General features: G+C 42.8%; 1 protein-coding gene across 4 annotated transcripts in view; it reads left to right on the forward strand.

Moving 5' to 3' along the window:
- ctif (CBP80/20-dependent translation initiation factor) overlaps positions 1-21,735 on the forward strand; it is a 216,768-nt gene that overhangs the window by 158,173 nt on the left and 36,860 nt on the right. For 3 of the 4 annotated variants that reach the window (XM_072252173.1, XM_072252176.1, XM_072252174.1), the window contains 3 exons: positions 2,409-2,485; positions 9,437-9,887; positions 20,711-20,767. In XM_072252173.1, coding sequence (XP_072108274.1) covers positions 2,409-2,485; positions 9,437-9,887; positions 20,711-20,767 — 585 coding nt within the window. The remainder of the gene's footprint in view (positions 1-2,408; positions 2,486-9,436; positions 9,888-20,710; positions 20,768-21,735) is intronic. The other variant, XM_072252175.1, reaches the window with a different exon arrangement.

The following is a 21,735-nucleotide window of genomic DNA, read 5'->3' on the forward strand; positions in this document are numbered from 1 at the left end:
CTGCGCGGTTGGGAATCTTTCGGAGGGTAGGCCTCAAAATCCTCGGCTTTGCCTGCTGTTGGCGACCGAGATGGAGGTCGAATCGTTTGGATAGAGATGGTGCTCAGTACTCGGTGTCGGAGGGCTGACCAGAGCTCGAAGTTTTCGGATGACTCAGAGTCGGACCGCGATCGGGTATGGCAGGGAGAGTTTTTCTTCCTTCTCCCGTCTGCGTGAGATGTGGGACATTTTAGAGACTTTGAACTTTTACTGTGCTCATGGACTTCTTCATCAAGTTATGGTATTGTTGCGCTGTTGTAACTATATGTTATAATTATGTGGTTTTGTCAGTTTTTTCAATCTTGGTCTGTCCTGTGTTTTGTGATATCACACCGGAGGAAATATTGTATCATTTCTTAATGCATGCATTACTAAATGACAATAAAAGAGGACTGCGTGTCTTCATAATCTAAAGCCACCTACCTTCATTGTATGTTACCTAAAGCCACCTACCTATGCTGTAGCTTATCTAAAGCTACCTACCTTCATTGTTCCTTACCAAAAGCCACCTACCTTCATTGTTCCTTACCAAAAGCCACCTACCTTCATTGTTCCTTACCTAAAGCCACCTACATATGTTGTAGCTTACCTAAACCCATCTACCTCCATTGTCCTAATCTAAAGATGTCCAACCTGTCCTGTACTTAGCTGTTGATGTTGGGTGGAAAACCAAACAATAAATTTCCCTTTTCAGCAGTGCCTTTTCACCCAGAAGCATCTTGTAATCTGTTAGTCAGTAAACAATGGTAAAGCTTGACACATGAGTAATATCAAGCAAAATTTCACATACTGTCATCTAAGGCGATATCAGAGTGCATGACCAAACAATTGCCCAGTATTGTAGTTATGATGGAGTGTCGTAAGGAAGGAAAGAGATGTTTTTGAGGGAATTCCGGATCTTTGGGTCTCAGCAGCAGAATGCACAGATGTCAGAGGTAGAAATGAGTAAATCTGTAGATCCATGGGCTTCTGAATATTTTATCAGAGGATACGTATGCTTATTTAATCTTGAATGTTAAACACACCATTTGGCAGACAAAGACTGTTTAGAGTGAGTTGATGGTGTAATAGACTCGGCTGTTGATGACAGAGCCTTGGAAGATGAAACTTGCCTTAGTTCAAGTACAAAGGAACATATAACGTAGTATACTACAGCACACTGGAATCCCAATCTGAATCAATTGTTCAATGTTTCCATTTACTATCAGAGAAAGTGTACAACAAACAGCCTGAAGTTCTTGTTCCTCGCAGCCATCCACAAAAACAGAAGAGTGCCCAAAAGTATGAGTGACAGTAAAAATGTTAGAACCCCAAATGCCACCAGGTCCAGGTACAAGCAGCAGCAAAGCATCATCCCTCCTCCTCCTGGACTTACTTCAGCAAAGAACATCAACACCTCACACCCACAAAGCTCAGAAATGTGATGGCAGAGGGGAAGAAGCTGTTCCGAAAACATTGAGTGTGTCTCTTCAACTTCCTGTATCACCTCCCTGATGGTAGCAACGAGAAGAGGACATGTTCTGTGTGATGGGGGTTTTTAAGGATGGATGCCACCTTCTTGAGGCAACAGATTTTGACGGTCAGCACTACATAAAACACTATACCACAGTGCAATGCTGCATCAGTAATTAGGTTCTGAACAAAGAATCAGTAATTTGAGTCTCATCCTGGAGGGCTGCGCCCTGCCCAAGAATCTGCTCTAGGGTAGCAGAGCCTTCAGGAAATAGTATTTGTGGTTCAGTAGAAGCTAACTCTCCACCATTTCAAGTTCAAGTTTAATTGTCATTCAAACATACACATGAATAGAGCCAAATGGTTCATTTAATATCAGAGAATGTATACAACTTACAACCCAAAATTCTTATTCTTTGAAGACATCCACAAAGAGAGAGGAGAACCCCGAACAATGAACAGCAGAAAAACGTTAGAACTCCAAAACACTCTCTCCCCCCTCACACACATAAGCTGCAGCAAAGCATCAACCTCCTCCTCTCCCCACCCATTCAGCAGAAAACATCAGCGCCCAGCTCCCACCGCCCACCAAGCAAGCAACAGCGAAGCCCCCAAAGAGAGATCATGATCTGCAGTCCAACAAAAACCATTGTTTACCCGACAATTCGGCAGGCCACTATCTATCTATCTCTCTGTCTCTCTCCCTCTGTTCCTCCAGAACCAAGGTACAAAACATAGCACCCACAGTCACACACATGGTCACAAAAGAACTGTCATGGCCTGTAGAGTGATGATGCAGCAATCATCGTGCAGCCGCAGACGGATGCAATCCAGCTCGTCTTCCACCGAGCCAACACTGTAATATGTCTCTACTCTCAGGACAATATTTTAACAGGCAGCCTGTTCATTTCTTCCAGGTCTATCAACCATTATCGAATGAAGCTGAAGTTGCACAGACCAAGAAATTATTCCGGAGACGAAGGAATGATCGGAGGTGAGTCAGACTACTGGTCACCATAGATTAAACCTCACTCAACTTCTAGCTTTAACAGTTCTGGTTCAAAACAAAAAGAATGTTCATAAACACAAGCAATTCTGCAAATGCTGGAAATTCAGAGTAACACACACACACACACAAAACCCCAGAGAAACTCAACAGGTCAGGCAGCATCTATGGAGGGGAATAAACTGTTGGCATTTGAGGCCTAGACTTTTCCTCTGGACTGAGTTCCGATGAAGGGTCTTCTTCCAAAACTTCAGCTCTTTATTCCCCTCCATAGATGCTACCTGACCTGCTGAGGTCCTCCAACTTTTTGTGTGTGTTACTCTTTAAAAAAGTATGTTGGTTAAGCTAAAAGGATGGTTATTCACAACCTGTTCACATTGGTATTTAGAATTATTCTCAGTGAGCTTTGTTTCTCCCTAGGTTTTTATTTTCTAACTTTTGTCTTTATTTTCTTCTGTGCTCAACTGTGTGCCTGATTTTAGTGTAGATAAATTGAGCGTCGTCTGATCAGGGCAGTGAATAAATTAGATGTCCCAATATGCTGAAGAAGTGGGAGGAGGTTTTCCAAACCTGATTCACGCAGGATCCCATTTCAGAGCAGGATGAGGAGTTCACAGTGCCACTGTAACTGAAGAGGAGGAGGAAGTGGAGGAAGCAAGGGTGTGTGGTCACCTCCTGCCAACCGTCCCCAGATCTGGCCCTGCATAAGGGAGCTCTTACCTTGTGACTTACTTCATTATTTTCTTTCCCATCCAGTAATCTTGCTGCAATGCACCATCATTGGTGGAGAGGGTAGTCTGTGCACTTGCTCCTAGGCCTCTTCCAAAACTGGTCTGAAAGCAGCTGCTGGAAGGTGAGTGAGGGGGTTCTTGGGGGTGACTTCCTCTGGTTTCTTCCTCCTCCTCTACTCCTCCGTAGGAAGTATCCCCAGCCTCCCTGTGTGCCTTCCCGTGCTGACAAGGTTAATATCATATGTCACCAGTCAGTGAACTCCAATGTGTAAAAAAAATTCCTGTAAGTGAGCTCAATGCAAAGCATCCCCCCTTGTCTGTGTGATCTGCAACAGACAAGAGCATTAACGGGTTACAATGTTCAGAGAAACTTGGTACTATTAAATATATCCTGTCACCTTTTCCTATTACCATAATATCTCAGCTTCCCTGTTTGTCACAGTGTTCCAATATGCATAGTTTCTCTATTTAACATTCTAGTGTAGTGTAATGGTTAGCGCAAACGATTTTCAGCTAGCACCAGTCGAGGTTCAACCCTATGACTGTCTGTCAGGAGTCTGTTTGTTCTCCCCATAACCTTGCAGGTTTCCTATGGGTGTTTCAGATTTCCCTGGAACAGGGATTCCCAACCTGGAGTCCACTTGCCACTTAGTTAATAGTAGGGGTCATGTACAGAAAAGGTTGGGAACCTCTGTCCTAGGACAATCCTTGCTGACTTGATTTGACACTAACAGCACATTTCACAGTATCTTTTCATCTAAATGTGATAAATAAAGCTGATCTAATCTAATCTATAACAAGAGGACATCTAGTTCTTAAGGTTAGTTGAGAAGAACTGCTGAATTTAGTTTCTTTGGTGGATTGAGCACATCTACAAGGAGCACTGTTGCAGGAAAGAAGCATCCATCATCGGGGACCCCCACCATCCAGGCCATGCTCTCTTCTCGCTGCTGCCATCAGGAAGGAGGTACAGGAGCCTCAGGACCCACACCACCAGGTTCAGGAAGAGTTATTGCCCCTCAACCATCTGGCTCTTGAACCAGCGGGGAGAACTTCACTCAACTTCGCTCACCCCAACACAGAACTGTTCCCACAACTTCTCGACTCACTTTCAAGGACGCTTCATCTCATCTCATCACATGTTCTTTATATTTTTGTTTATTTATTATTATTACCTTTCTTTCTTTCTGTATTCACATGATTCGTTGTCTTTGTTTGTTCATTGGTTGTTCACCCATCCTATTGGGTGCAGTCTTTCATTGATTCTATTGTGTATCAACAAAGAAAATGAATCTCAGAGTTGTATATGGTGACATATGTGTACTTTTGTAATAAATTTACTTTGAACTTTTGATTCATAATGGAATATCTCATGGCAAACAGCAGGGTTTAATGTGTTTCTTCCTACTTGACATTCTGTACTCAGTGTTCATTTACAAAATAATGGAAGGACTTTGCATCCAGCAGCAGCCTGGATTCACGGCTGGAGGATGTCAACAAAAGAGATTCCTGTAATCTGTTCCTTTAAAGGTCCTCCAGCCCAAAGCAGTAGGTCTGTCAATCTGACCATACGACATAGGAGTAGAATTAGGCTATTTGGCCTATCAAATCCATTCTGCCATTGCATCATGGCTGATATATTATCCCTCTTAACTCTATTCTCCTCGCCAAAACCTTTGACACCCTGACTAATCAAGAGCCTATTAATCTCTGCTTTAAAAGGACCCAATCACTTGGCCTCCACAGCCATCTATGTCAATGAATTCCACGGATCCACCACCCTCTGGCTAAAGAAATTCCTCCTCATCTCTGTTCTAAATGGACATCTCTCTATTCTGAGGCTGTGCCTTCTGGTCCCAGACTCCCCCACTACAGGAAACATAACGATCTAACATCTTTTACTGTAGAACAGAATCCTAAAATGGGACTGCTCATTCATTCCCGTAATCATTCTTGTCAACCTCCTGTGGACCTTCTCCAGTGCCAGCACATCTTTTCTTAGGTAGAGAGGCCCAAACTCCTCACAGTACTCCCAAGTGTGGCCTGACCAGTGCTTTATAAAGCCTCAACATTACATCCTTGCTTTTTGAAATGAATGCTAACATTGCACTTGCCTTCCTCAGCACAGACACAACCTGCAAGTTAACCTTTAGAGAATCCTGCACGATGACTCCCAAATCCTTCAGCATTGCTGATCTCTGTATTTAGAAAATAGTCAGTGCCTTTATTCTGTATACCAAAGTGCATGACCTTACGCTTCCCTGTACTGCATTCCAGATGTATTCGATTCCTGCCGCTGCCTCTAAGGAGTTTTCTCCCCATGACAGCGTTAGTTTCCTCCGGGTGCTCTGGTTTCCTCCCACAGTCCAGAGACATGCGGTTAGGGTTAGTATGTTGTGGGCACATATTTCACTGAATGTTTTGATGTACATGTGACAAATAGAGCTAATCCTGCTGTTCAACTTGCTATATTACAAACCCTGGGGTCTAACACTGTTACACACCACTGCCATTGGCCGAATCAAAGGTGGAGATGCATTGGCATATTGGAGGGAGATTGAAAATCTGGCTGGGTGATGCCACAACAACCTCTCACTCAATGGCAGCAAAGCCAAAGAGCTGATTATAGACTTCAGCAGGAAGAAACCAGAGGTCCATGAGCCAATCCTCATTAGGGGATTGGACTGGAGAGGGTAAGTAACGTTGTTTCGGTGGATCTGACCTTGAACCAGCACGTAAGTGCCATTACAAACCAGGCACAGCAACAACTCTACTGTCTTAGAAGTTTGCGCAGATTTGGCATGTCATCTAAAACTTCGACAAACTTCTATAGAAGCACAGTGGAGAATATACTGACTGGTATGGCCAAAAGCAGAAAAGCCTGCAAAAAGTAGTGGATACAGCCCAGTCCATCACGGGAAAAGCCCTCCCAATCATTGAGCACATCTACGAGGTGTGCTGCCACAAGAAAGCAACACCATCATCAAGGACCCCCGTCATCCAGGCCATGCTGTCTCCTCACTGCTACCATCAGGAAGGAGGTAAAAGAGCCTCAGGTCCCACACCACCAGGTTCAAGAACAGCTGTTACCCCCTCAACCATCAGGCTCCTGAACCAGAGTGGATAACTTCACTCAGCATAACAATGAACTGATTCCATAACCTATGGACTCACTTTTAAGGATTCTACAACTGGTGTTCTCAGTATTATTTATTTACTATTTATTTATTAATTGTGTTTTGTTGTATTTGTACAATTTCTCTTCCTTTGCACATTGGTTGCTTGTCAGTGTAGTTTTTCATTGATTCTATTGTATTTCTTTGTTCTACTGTGAATTTCTGCAAAAAAATGAATCTCAGGGTAGTACATGATGTCATATAAGTAGTTCAATAATAAATTTACTTTGAAGTTTGCATTCATCAATTTCAAATAAACAGCCTTGTTAAGCGGCCAGTTATAAAACTAACTAGTTCTGATTAAACCTTTTAACAATAACTGTTTTATTCTCTTACAGATGCAACTTTACCTGCTAAGTATTTTCAGTGTTCTATTTTATTTCAGGTTTCCAGCAATCGCAGTATTTTATATTGCTGTTCTAGAATTGTCTGTCCTGTTCTCATTCACCTTACTTAAAATCATCAGTGACTTGCACCCCTTGAGACAGACAGGAACAGCATTGCAGACCTCTCTTCAGTCTCGGTCTCTCTCCTATCACAGGCGTTCGCTTTGTTCTCTATGCACTTACCTGTAACTTCAAACATTTGATTTTTAGCTTGTCTCAATTCTGATTTAGGCCATTGCCTCTTTCTCAACAGGTGTTGGCTGACTTGCTGATCTTCCATCACTGGTGACATTAACTCTAAGGAGTTGCCTCAAATGCACTTAATTTAACCTCTACCAGTTTAACACAGGCTCAACTTTAAAACCTGGCCCCTGTGGACCGTTTACATTCTTGGGAATAGGCTCCTCCATTGACTGATTTAAAAACAGTTAATTACAGATAAAATAGCAATATAGAGCAACATACACAAGGTGTTGTTGACTTTCATTAGATTAGATTATGAGAAGACTTAGTCCTCTTTTATTATCATTTAGAAATGCATACATGCATTAAGAAATGATACGTTTCTCTGGAGTGATATCACAGAAAACGAGACAGACCAAAGACTAACACTGACAAAACCACATAATTATACCATATAGTTACAGCAGTGCAAAGTATACCATAATTTGATGAAGAACAGTCCATAGGCACAGTAAAAAAAATAGTCTCAAAGTCCCCGAGTTGATCGACTCCCAAGTCCCCAATAGTGGCGGCAAAAGGGAGAAACTCCCTGCCATAAACCTCCACGCACCGTCAACTTGCCGATGCCTTGGAAGCAGCCGACCACAGCCGACACTGAGTCCATCTGTCCGAAAACTCCGAGCTTCCGAGCAGCCTCTCCGATACAGCCTCCCGAGCGCCATCCTCTGCCGAGCACCTTCGACCTCTCCCCGGCCGCTGAAACACGCAAAGCCGAGGATTTTGAGGCCTTCAGCTCCAGAGATTCCGGTTACCACACAATAGCAGCAGTAGCAAAACAGACATTTCAGAAGTTTTCCAGATGTTCCACTATGCTCTCAAGTCTGTCTCCGTCAAATCAGGATTGTGCATGGTCTCCTACTTCACAGATAACAGATATTCATCACCGGAGAGGCCGCGTGCGCTGTCGTTGCGCCGCCATCTTCTGTTGGCTTTCCTCAGAGAACTAGACACCATAACACAGCACAGGCCTTCAGCCCACAATGTTGTATTGACCTTTTAACCTACTCAAAGATCAATCTAACCCTTCCCTCCTTCACAGCCCTCCATATTTCTTTCATGTGCCTATCGAAAAGTTCCTTAAATGTCTTAAATGTTTATCTGCCTGTACTGCCACTCCTGGCAGGGTGTTCCACACACCCACCACTCTCTGTGTGAAAAAAAAAACTACCTCTGACATCCCCCCCCCCATACTTCCTTCAATCACCTTAAAGTTATGCCCCCTCACATTAGCTGTTACGGCGCTGGGAAAGAGTTTCTGGCTGTCCACTCTATCCATACCTTTATCATCTTGTATGCTTCCATCAAGTCATACCTCATCCTCCTTCACTCAGAAGAGAAAAGCCCTAGCCCGCTCAACCTATTTTCATAAGACATGCTCTCTAACCCAGGCAATATCCTAGTAAATCTCCTCTGCATCCTCTCTAAAGCTTCCACATCCTTCCTATAATGAGGCGACCAGAACTGAGCACAATACTCTGTGTAGTCTAATCAGGGTTTTGTAGAGCTGCGACAGGAATGTGTTCCTCCTGTGACTCCATTAATAAACATTAGCACTATGGAGTAACTCACAAATGCTGCAGGATCTCAGCCCATCAGACAGGATTTGTGGAGGAGAATAAAGAGTTGACTTTCCAGGCCAAGACCCTTCATCAGGACTCAGGGTGATTTCCAGCATCTACAGAATCTCTTTCATTTATGATTAGCAGTATAGAGTTGCCATGTTTAGCAGAGTTTGTTTTAAGATGCTCCAGCTCTTTGAGAAGAAGGTTCGGCATTGTAAGGATACAATGTGGGCTTGGCTAGTGAGAGATGCAGAAGCTTACACTGAGCTGCTCTCCATTGTTTGTTCACTGCTGCCCTCCAGTGTTTGCTCGCTGCTGCTCCCTGGTGTTTGCTCAGTGCTGCTCTTCAGTGTGCGTTTGGTGCTGCCCTCCAGTGTTTGCTCGCTGCTGCTCTCTGGTGTTTGCTCAGTGCTGCTCTTCAGTGTGCATTTGGTGCTGCCCTCCAGTGTTTGCTCGCTGCTGCTCTCCAGTGTTTGCTCGCTGCTGCTCTCTGGTGTTTGCTCAGTGCTGCTCTTCAGTGTGCGTTTGGTGCTGCCCTCCAGTGTTTGCTGACTGCTGCCTCCAGTGTTCACTCAGTGGAAGAACAAACTGGGGCAGGATCATTTGCAGTCATGCCACTTGGGTTATATTATTATTTTTCTCCTTTGTGACTGCATGATTTCCTTAACTCGTAACCATATGTGCTATGTGCCATTGGTAATATGTTTTGAACATTGGCCTTGGAGGAAAGCTGTTTCATTTTCTTAGATTCATGTACGTTTAAATGCTAATTAAACTTGAACCGAAATAATTTCTACCCTGTGAATGCATCCTGGTTAAAAGACGCTACCTCTATTTACAGGAGACAGCAGAGGTCGTCAGGAGGAAACAAAAATCCGCAGCAACAACACGGGGAGCATCAGCCCAGCAACGCAAAGCATAACCGGGACCACTCCAGACAATACCAGCCTCCCGCGTCGCACGCAGGCGGAAAACAGGGTGTGCCGAACCATGGCTACAGCCAACAGCGCAGATGGCAGCACAACCAGAAACACTCTCCGAACGACAAGGAGTCGAACCGGAATGCCAAAGACAGCAATAATGCTTCGGGGGAGGACTTCTCCAAAGGCTCTGCCCAGACAGCAGAGGAGCTGAACAAGCCCACAGACCCGCCCAACAGTCCCAGTCCACAGAACCTCCGGAACGCCGAAATAAAACGCAAAGACAGCATTTCAGATCGGCAGGTGGACCAACCAAAAGTTAATTTATTGGAGTCTTCCAAAGATAGGCTAAAAAGAAGGCTCAAGGAAAAGGTACAATTTTATATCTCTTCTAAATTGTCTGATAAAAGAATCTCACACAGAGACATCCATTTTGACCTCTCCTTGTTAGATTGAAGTATCTTTCGCCTGATCAGAATATTGATCTGGAACTGTATATGAAATTTCAGATGTTTAATTCAGATGCTAATCTGGATAAAGGCCCCCAAAATTTTAAATCCGTTTAAAAGTTAATCAGGGTTGAAAAGGTTTTTTAAAAAACTCCAGATGTTGTGTATTTTTAAAGAGCTGAGAAACATTCAGTGTGCCTGAAAAACAGAGTCATTGGCCTGGGGGGCAAACGTTTATCAAGTGTCTGCTCATCCATTTGCAGCAACACCTTCCCATGCAGCATCAGGAGGTTCAACACCTTTTTTTTTAAAAGTCTCTCCCCTTCCTAGAGCCTAAACCCTACATCCAGTGTAAGACCATAAGACAGAGGAGCAGAATTAGGCCGTTCGGACAATCAAGTCTGCTCTGCCATTCCATCATGACTGATTTATTATACCCCTCAACCCCTGCCATTGCAAGGTGTAACATTTGACACCCTTACCTTTCAAACTCCACTTTAAATATACCCAGTGACTTGGATTTCCACACATTCACCACTCTCTGGCTAAAGAAGTTCCAACTCAGCTCTGTTCTAAACAGACGTCCCTCTATCCTGAGTCTGTGCCCCCTGGTCCCAGACTCATCCACTATTAGAAACGCCCTCTCCACGTCCACTCTAGCCCTTTCAATATTCTATAAGTCTCAGTGAGATCCCGCCCCCCCCCGCCATTCTTCTGAACTCCAGCGAGTTCAGACCCAGCGTCATCAAATGCTCCTCATGTATTTAACCTTTCATTCCCGGGATCATTCTTGTGAACTTCTCTGGACTCTCTCCAATGCCAGCACATCTTTTCTTAGATAAACTGCTCAAAACAGCTCTCTATTCTCCAAGTGTGGTATTCACTTGGCTCGTCATTCAGTGCTCAAGCTGTGCTCTCTTCTACACCAGGAAAGCCAAACACAGAGTAGCTGACCAGTTTACAGAACACATCTGTTCGGTCAGTGATGGTGACCTTGGCCGTGACTTTGTTTCTCCATCCTACTCCAATTAGGACCTGTCTTTGACTTCTTGCACTCTTCCAATCAAGCTGGAGAAACAATATCTTTTTCCAACATTGAACTCATTACTTTCAATTGCAAGTCAGAACTGGTCTGTACTGGTGCGAGAGCAGAACATGCTGGAGATCTTCAGCGGGTCAGACAGTGGCTGTGTGGAGGGGAGTCAATGACCATTCATAATGGAGGGCTGTCAAACTGCGGTTTTAGTCTCTTCTTTCCGAGTGCTGGCAGGTCTGCTGAGTGCTTTGTTTCAGATTTCCAACATCTGCAGATTTTTAGTTGCTCTTCATGTTCAAGTTTATTGTCACTTAACTATACATATACTGTATACAACCAAAGGAAATAACATTCCTCCAGACTGTAGTGCATCCTTAAAATATGTATCACATACAGAACATAAAACAAAAATATTATCACAAATAATTTCATTTAGAATGTGTGTTGTGCACAGCACAGTAACTGTGAGCAGCTGGCTGTCCTGGTGATGAGAACTCGATGATGTCAGGGTATTCACTAGGCACAGCCTGGAGGAAGAAGCTGTTACCAGTCTGACAGTCCTGGGTCAGAGAGATTGTGGGGTGGGTGGTAGGGATCCTCAGCAATGCTTTGGGCCCTTCGTCCACAATACTGTCAGTATATGTCACAAATAGTAGGGAGGGAGACCCTGGTGATCCTTGAGGCAGTTTTACATTTTGGCTCATTTCTGATGTAACTCAACTTTTCTTTCTCCGCAGACGTTGCCTAACCTGTTGAGGTTTTTTTACCCAACATTTTCCATAATGATCAGCAGATATTGTGTTCAATGCTCCCATTCCCAACATATGTGTCTTTTCCCTTTCCTCTTCTCCCTCTGTTTATACCTCGTTCAACACAGAAATAGGCTCTTCAGCCCATCTAGTCTATGCCAAACTGTTATTCTGCCTCGTCCCATTGACCTGCACCCGGACCATCGCCCTCCATACCCCCTCCCCCATCCATGTATCTGTCCAAATTTCCCATAAATGTTGTACTTGAACCCCCATCCAACACTTGCCCTGGCAGTTTGTTCCACACTCTCACCATTCTCTGAGTGAAGAAATCCCCCCCCTCATCGTCCTCTTAAATAGTTCACCTTTCAACTTTAACCTGTGACCTTTAGTTCTCGTCTCACCCAACCTCAGTGGAAAAAGCTTGCTTGCATTTATCTGTACCCCTCATACTTCCATATACTTTCTGTCAAATATCCCTTCTTTCTCCTACACTCCAGGGAATGAAGTCCTAATTTATTCAGCCCTTCCTTATAACTCAGGTCCTCAAGTCCTGGCAACATCCTTGTAAATTTTCTCTGCTATCTTTCAAGTTTATTGATATCTTTCCAGTAGGGAGGTGACCAGAACTGCAGACATTATTCCAATTATCTTATATAACTTCAACATAACATCCCATTTTCTGTAGTCAGTGTCCCTAAATATTTCACCTTTTACCCTTACCCCATGACCTCTGGTTCTAGTCTTGCCCACTCTCAGTGGGAAAAAGCCTGCTTGCATTTACCCTCTCTATATTCCTCATAATTTTATATACCCCAATCAAATCTCCCCTCATTCCCTCCATTTTATTGGCTTTCCTTTTGATCTTCCTCGTTCACATTTAAAATGAGCCCATTTTCTAACTGTTAACCAGTTCTGTGAAAAGGACATTAACCTGCTGCTGCCTGAATTGCTGTCTCCAGCACATTAAATTTGTAGCTACGTATGTGCTGTTGTGCTATGGAGATAAATCAAAATGGGTTTTTCTTCTTGTCATGCTCTTCGTCTTACAGCTGTCGTTAATAAATCAGATTGATTAAGTATTTTCAAATAGTATTTGACAAAGTCTTGTCCATGGGTTTAGTTGGAAGGTTACGACTCAAAAAAAAGACATGGAATGAAAATTGATTGCTCTTCATATGGATATACAGTCCATGGCCTCTTTAATAGGTATCGGAGTGGAACCAGGGGTGGTGTTCTGCTGGTGCAGCCCATGTTGTGCGCTCAGAGATGCTCTTCAGTGTACTGCTGTTGTAATGCATGGGTATTTGCATGGTTACCCTTGGCACGCTGACACCCATGGACCATGGTGACATGTTGCAGGCTGCTTCCAAAACTTCTAAATATACCTATTCTGAACTTATCTCACTGAAATCTGTAATTTCCCTTTAAGCAACATATTTTGAACCACAATGAGCTAGCAATTTCATGTTGTTCTGGAGGACTCGGTGGACTTAACTCTCAAGCATGCAGGAAAGGCATCTTTAAGCGGCTGAAGGTATATCACCATGGCCGAAAGAGAGGGAGGACTTACACTCCAAGTCAGGCTGAGGTGCAAATGAAGGAAACTCCCTCTCCTGTGCATCTTGTTAGCAAATGTTCAGTTGCTGGAGAACAAGATTGAGGACCTAACAGCAAGATTATTATATCAGAGAGAAATGAGAAATTGCTTGTTCTGTGCCTCATGGAGACGTGGCTTACTCCAGACAGGCCAAATGCATCATAAGACCCAAACACGAGGAATTCTGCAGATGCTGGTAATTCAAGCAACACACATCAAAATTGCTGGTGAACGCAGCAGGCCAGGCAGCCTGTCCATCATAAGACCCAAAGGTTTCTTAATACACAGGATAGACCAAACTGCTGATTTGGAGAAGGCAGAAGTGGGGTCTGTGTTTCATGATAAGCTCTTTGAGAGGTTTAGATGTGGCAGTCTTGTCGTGCTCTTGTTCCCCTGACTTGGAACATCTAACGACTAATTGCTGACCGTTCTTACTAAGAGTGTTCTCCTCCGTGATCCTGACTACAGTTTTTATACCACCAAAAGCCGATATTAAGCAGGCAGTCGAGATATTGAATGCTGCTATCACTAAACTAAAATAGCCCATCCTGATACATTTCAAATCAGAATCAGGCACTTCAATCAGACTTGTTTGAAGAAATTTCTGCCCAATTATCATCAGCATATAACCTATAGTACCAGAGGACCCAACACATTCAATCACTGCTGTACGACGATAAGGAACGTTTACCATTCCATGCCCAGACTGCATTTTGGGAAATCTGGTCGTCTGGCTGAACTTCTCATAACTGCAGAGACTAAAGAGCAAAGCTCCAGCGATAAGGATAACAAAGAGGTGGTTGTGAGAGACAGAGGAACGGCGATGGAATTGTTTCAAGTCGGTGGACTGGGCCATGTTCAAGGACTCATCAGAAGATCTGAATGAATACACACGGTTGTCACAGACTTTATAAAAACAGCCATAAACGAGTGTGTCCCCCCAAAATTATTCAGATTCTGCCCCGTGCAGAAGCCCAGGATGAACAAAGAGAAACCAAGTGCCATAGGTGACAGCAAGGCTTTGTTTGCAGATGAGCTCAATGCCTTCTGTGCTCACTTTGATCATCAGAACTTGGAGGAACCTTCACAAACTCCCACAGCACCTGATGACCCTGTGATTTCAGTCTCTGAGGCCACTGTGAGAGCACCTTTCAGGAATGTGAACCCACAGAAAGCATCGGCCCCAGATGGGGTACCCGCCAAATACTAAAGACCTGTGCTGATCAGCTGGCTGAAGTGTTTACCAAAATCTTTAACCTCTCGCTTTAGAAGTCTGAAGTACACACCTGCTTCAAGCAGGCTTCACTTGTACCAGTGCCTGAGAAGAACATGGTAATCTTCCTTAATGACTATTTGCCCAGTAGCATTTACATCACAGTGATGAAGTGTTTTGAGAGGTTGGTGATGAAACATATTAACTCCTGCCTGAGAAACGACTTGGTCCACTCCAATTTGCCTATCAGCACAACAAGTCCACAGCAAATGCCATTTCATTAGCCTGGCACGTCTGGACAACAAATATGCGTGCATCAGAGTGTTCTTTGTTGACTACAGCTCAGCATCCAATACCATCATCCCCTCAAAACTAATCAAGAAGCTTTAAGACCTTGGCCTCAATACTTGCTTCTGCAACTGGATCCTCGATTTCCTCACTTGCAGACTCCAGTCAGTTTGGATTGGCAACAATATCTCCTCCACGATTTCTATTAGCACAGGAGCACCACAAGGCTGTGTGCTTAGCCCCCTGCTCTACTCACCGTATGCTTATATCTGTGAGGCTAACCACAGCTCTAATACCATCATTGGCCGAATCAAAGATGGGGGACAAATCAGCAAATAGGAGGGAGACTGAAAATCTGGCTGAGTGGAGCCACAACAACAACCTCTCACTCAATGTCAGCAAGACCAAAGAACTGGTTATTGACCAGAAGGAAAAGGAAAGTCCATGAGCCAGTCATCATTGGGGGGAATCAGAGGTGGGGAGGGGTCAACAACTTTAAATTCCTTGGTGTTCTCATTTCAGAGTATCTCTCTTGAGCCCAACATGTAAATTCAATTATGAAGAAAGCATGATAGCACCTCTACTTCTTGAGAAGTTTGCAATAATGGTCTGCCTTTATACAATGCTGTCAACCACTGCATCATCTAAATCTTCATTTTCGTTGAAACATTCAAGATGATTGTCGATACCTTCAAATTCTTCTAGTTCCTAACTTGTTGAAGTAGTGAAATGGTTTCATTCTCACTCCCTGCTGTTTCTGGTATCTCCAAGCTTGAATGCTTGAAACCACAGTGAACAAAACGGTTCTCAATTGTCTTACTGCTTATTTATTGCCAACGATCAATGACAAAAATCATTGTTTTTTTGAACAGGAACATACACAACTGACGCTATTTAGAAACTGTTCACTCAAAACGAAGTGTTGTGTCTAGTGGCCATGCAGCACATGTGACTGATGCTTGTAAGAAAGTGTTCGGCAACAGTCTCCTGCCCCAATTAAGCAGCATAGTGTCCCAAACAAATGAATGAATTCCGGCTATTTTCTTGATAAGTTATTGTTCTTTCGGGGTCCCAAATAAGTGGCTGACCTGCTTAACCGATGGCCCAATTAAACAGAATCCACTAGTAGTGCAAAGGGAGAGTGAAAAAAATAGTGAGGTAGTGTTCATGGGATATTGTCAATTCGGAAATCTGATGGTGGAAGGGAAGAAACTATTCCTAAAGCATTGAGTGTGTGTCTTCAGGCTCCTGTACCTCCTCTGTGATGATAGCAATGAGAAGAGGGCACATCCTGGGCAAGGGGGGTCCTTAAAGATGATGCGACCTTTTTTGATAAACGGTTTGGATGCGTAATTGAGGATGAAGAGCTGACAAGATTACTAGGGTAAACAAAAGTATTGAGATAAATGTTAATTTGAGCAACCAGCATACATGGCTGAATTAGCCTCCTTCTGTGCAGTACACTCCTCACAATATTAAGACCACAGGACATAGGATAAGAATGCCATTCAGCCCATTGAGTATGATCACCATTCAATAATTGTTTAGAGATTCATATTCTCTGTTAACCTTATTCTCCTGCCTTCTCCCCGTAACATTTGACATCCTTGCTAATCAATATACACTTTAAATATACATAATGGCTTGGTCTTCACAGCATCTGTGGCAGCGAATTCCACAGATTTGCCATCCTCTGACTAAAGAAGTTCCTTCTCATCTCTGTTCTAAAAGGCCATCCTTATATTCCAAGGCTGTGCCTCCCAGTCCTAGACTCCCGGACCATCAGAAATACTCTGTCCACGTCCACTCTGTCAAGACCTTTCAACAGTCAATAGGTTTCAGTAAGATTCCCCCTGATTCTTCTAAACTCCAGTGAGTATAGGCCCAGAAACATAAAATGCTCCTCATATATTAACCCTTTCATTCCCTGGATCATTCTCATGAGTCTCTTCTGTACTCTCTGCAATGCCAGCACATCCTAAGGGGACCAAAACTGCTCATGGTACTCCAAATGTAATAGGTTTACTGAATTGCTGGAACTTTTAACTGTATATGTAGATATATTGACTTGCAGTCAATGGAATTTAATGCATTAATGAAACAGTAATATTAAAAATGTGTATGATTGTTCATATTCTGCAAACAGCGAATTACGCCAAATTATTAATAGGGAAATGGCATTGTAGCAGACGTTTTTTAGAGTTTTAGAAACATAGAAACATAGAAAACCTACAGCACAATACAGGCCCTTCAGCGCAAAAAGTTGTGCCAAACATGTCCCTACCTTAGAAATTACTAGGCTTACCTATAGCCCTCTGTTTTTCTAAGCTCCATGTACTTATCCGAAAGTCTCTTAAAAGACCCTATCGTATCCATCTCCACCACCGTTGCCAGCAGCCCATTCCAGGCACTCACCACTCTCTGAGTAAAAAACTTACCCCTGACATCTCCTCTGTACCTACTCTCCAGCACCTTAAACCTGTGTCCTCTTGTGGCAACTATTTCAGCCCTGGGAAAAAGCCTCTGACTATCCACGCGGTCAATGCCTCTCATCATCTTATACACCTCTGTCAGGTCACCTCTCATCCTCCGTCGCTCCAAGGAAAAAAGGCCGAGCTCACTCAACCTATTCTCATAAGGCATGCTCCCCAATCCAGGCAACATCCTTGTAAATCTCCTCTGCACCCTCTCTATGGCTTCCACATCCTTCCTGTAGTGAGGTGACCAGAACTGAGCACAGTACTCCAAGTGGGGTCTGATCAGGGTCCTATATAGTTTTATTGATTTATTTATTATGGTTAATTAAATTCTCTATTATAAGGTCCCTGTTTAGGTTACTATAGCTTCATAAAGGATGTAGAAATATAATTTGTATACAAAATTATGAGGGGTACAGTTAGGATAAGTGCAAGCAGGTTTTTTTCTCTGAGGTTGGTTGAGACTAGAACTACAGGTCATAGGTTAAGGGTGAAAGGTGGAAAGTTTAAGGGGAACCTGAGGGGGAATTTCTTCACTCAGCAGGTGGTGAGAGTGTGGAACGAGCTGCCCAGCAGAAGTGTCGGATGTGGGTTTGATTGCAATATGTAAAGAAATTTAGATAGGTACATGGATGGGAGGGTTATAGAGGCTATGTCCTGGGTGCGGGTGGATGGGACTAGGCAGATTAACAGTTCAGCACAGACTGGATGGGCTGAAGACTCTTTCTATGCTGTAGTGGTCTATGACTATATCAATGATTAGATACAAAAATGACTGTGAAGAAAAGCTCAAATTAATACATTTTATTTTCAACACTATAAAGAGGTTGGTATTTAAACCGAATTAAAAGTAGAAATAATTTCATGTAAATAGCATATGTGATGGGTAATCATAATGATTGAAGGTACTTTGAAGATAAATGTTTAAACCACCTCCACCCACACACTAATCCTGCATATATTTTGTTAACAGCTGTTAATTTCAATATATTTGTTACTTATATTGGGCACTAGATGAATATCTGTCACATGAGTTGTGAACATGTTATAAGGATATTGACAGCAAAAGCATTATTTTTCAGTGAAGCTAGCAAGTGTTTATTCCTTAAGTTGACAGACAACATCGAGCTCTGAGAGATACTCCCTTATATCACAAAATAAGCGGACCTGGACTGTTTGGACAAATACTCTATATCAAGCCCACCTTCCTGCTATTCCCATAATCCTCAATAACCATATTTGTCACCTTATCTTGAATATACAGTGGATTCTGGTTAATTGAGACACATCGGGACCAGTACATTTTGGCCCAATTAGCCAAAATTTCATAGAAAAAGTTAAAAAGGTATGAAGAAGACAAACTACTGTTTAACTGAGTGACAAATTAACTGAGAACAAATTAGAACACTACTAAAACTACTACAATACTATAAAACTGTAGTTCCTAATAGTTATTGACAGAGGAATTCTTCCAGTGTACGCTGCCATGTTCTTTTAACTGTAAATAGGCAAAAACAGTGCAGACACCTAGTACAAATAATGGACTGCCTTCATACAATGTGTTCAATGATTGCATCCTCTAAATCTTTATTTTCATTGTAACATTCAATATGATTGGTGATATTTCAAATTCTTCATAGGTCCTAACTTGTTGAAGCAGTGAAATCGTTTCATTTTCACTGTCAGTTAGCTCTGGCATCTCCAAGCCTGAGTGCTTGAAACTGCAGTAAACAAAACGGTTCTGAATTGTCTTACTGCTTATTATCAGTGACAAAGATCGCTGTTTTTGAACGCAAACTTCAGCCACAGGATGTGTATGCCACTGACATTAGTTAGATGCTCAACCCAAGTAAGCAAAGGGAAATCCCAGCAATTTTCTCGATTTGTTTCTGTTCTTCAAGGCTTGTCCGAAATAAACAGTTGCCCCGATCAACCGATGGCCCAATTAACCGGAATCCGCTGTACTTTATTAAGCATTCCCAGCTCTCTGAGGTAGAGAATTGGAAAGATTCATCTTTTGAGTGAAGACTCTTGTTAATTCAGTCTTAATTAAACCAATGGGCTAGAAATTCCTTGAAAGGAGCCACATTTCTCTGTGCTATACAAAGTGAACATTATCTAATAATCCATTTGAGTGTGTTGTGCACAGGTAGAGTGCACTGCTGCAGATTTGACGTGGAGCCTCTCTGCATGTGATGCGTAGTATTGTCAAACAATATGCAGTGCATGTTTTGATGTTGCTTTTGCAAGATGCTTCTGTGCATTCAAGGCTCACGAATGGTTTAAAAGTGATTCAGCACGGAGTTGGGGACTAACTGAGAAATAATAACTTCCCTCGTTGTCATAATAAGGAGTATGAAAGCCCAGCCATGTCCAAACTCCCCTCGATTCCTATTGCTTCATTCTCCAATGTTCCTTTCCCTCAACGTTCCATCAGATCTCAAGAGACCATACGACATAGGAGTCTGCTCCTTCATTCCATCATGGCTGATTTATTATCCCTCTCAACCCCATTCTCCTTCCTTCTCCCCGTAACTTTTGATGCCCTGGCTAATCAAGAACATATAAATCTCCACTTTAAATATACCCAGGGAGTTGATGTCCACAGCCATCTGTGACAATGAATTCCCCAGATTCGCTACCCTCAGAGAAGTTCGCCTCATCTCTGTAATAAAGAGATGTCCTTCTATTCTGAGGCTGTGCCCTATGGTCCTAGACTCCCTCGCTACTGGAAGCATCCCTTCCACATCTACTCTATGTAGACCTTCCAATATTCGATAGGTTTCAATGAGATCTCCCCTCATTCTTCTAAACTCCAGTGAAAATGCTCCTCATAAGTTAACTGTTTCTTTCTCGTGAACCTCCTCTGAACCCTCTCCAATGGCAGCACTTCCTTTCTTAGGTAAGTGGCCCAAAACTGCTCACGATACTCCGTGCCATCTGATCAAAGCCTCAGTATTGTTCCTTGCAGTCTGAATTCCCTCCCTGGTCATTTACTATCCCCGCCCCTGACTCCCACCTCTATTGTGATCTGCTAACTGACTCTACCAATTCTATAATTGGAGAAAAGATCTTGCCATGCATGGTTTGTAGGCCTGCAATACCATGCATGATAGCGTTAGAATGTTGTGATGGAACTTCACTGCCTGGGAGCTCTCTCTCCAACCTTTCATGAGCCCTCCAACTACCCCTGTGTAAATGCACCTTCTCCAGCACAGAAGCTTTCTTAGTCCTGCAAATTTCAACTTGAGATTCCACAGCCGGGTTACCAGCTTCCCAGCATGCACCCTTCAGAATTTTATGTGTTGCAATAAAGTCTCTCATCTCTCCTGCTCGCAGTCTCGAGACAGTACAGGCTGATCCTACTCAATCTCTCCTCATAGGACAACCCCCTCAGCCCAGGACACAATCTAGTGAACCTTTGTTGCACTCCCTCTAAGGCAAGTACATCCTTCCTTGGGTAAGGAGACCAGAACTGTACATTGTACTCTAGGTGTGATGTCACCAAAACTCTTTGTAGTAATTGCAGTAAGACTTCTTTCCTCTTATTTTTAATCCTTTTGTAATAATGGCAAAAACCCTATTTGGTTTCCTAATTGCTTGCTGAACCTGCATGCTAACTTTGTTATGCTTGTGTAAATTTCTCTATTTTCCTCTGATCGCTGATGTTTCCCATAGTTGCCTGACGTCTCTATGGTTTCCTTGTACCCTGATGTAATATTGCCTGTCTGTGTGCTTTAACTTCTGCTACATTAGAAGCTTTCCCAATCTGCTTTTCTATTTTGCTGTTCTTCCATTTTTTGTTCTCACAGTTAATGGTTTTTCATTGCTAAGCTTCTAATCCTATGTTGTAATCACCACCAGCCCCACATTTTTCATGTGTAATTTTCATTTCTTAAGGGAAGTCACATTCCTTGCAATTTATGAATTATTTAAATATTTGCCATTGCTTATCTACTGTCTTAACTTTTGATCTACCAATTTACATTGGCTAATCTCTACTTTTTGTAACTTGATTTAAGACCCTCGTTTTAGACCGCTAAATTACACTTGAAATCTGTACAGAATTCTCTCACATTGTGGACAGATTGTTCGATAGCGTAGAGAGGAAAGACAGCAAATGACTGCAGTACAGATTAAAAGATGATCTGTTTCAACACCTGCAATATATTCTCTGCAGACACCAAATGTGCTGTTTGCCAGGCTGAATATAACTGCAATTGTAGGCGTTACTTAAAAAAGACCAAAGCTTGTACTTACAAAAATATATGTCTGAGATCAAAGTTCAAAGTAAAATTTATTATATCACATACAACCCTGAGACTCTTTTCCTGCGGACATACTTAGTAAATCTATAGAACAGTAACTGTAAACAGGATCAATGAACAATGTGCAAATGTGAATATAA

This window comes from Mobula birostris, chromosome 3 (genome assembly GCF_030028105.1).
Source record: "Mobula birostris isolate sMobBir1 chromosome 3, sMobBir1.hap1, whole genome shotgun sequence".
In the NCBI taxonomy this organism is placed as follows: Eukaryota; Metazoa; Chordata; class Chondrichthyes; order Myliobatiformes; family Myliobatidae; genus Mobula; species Mobula birostris.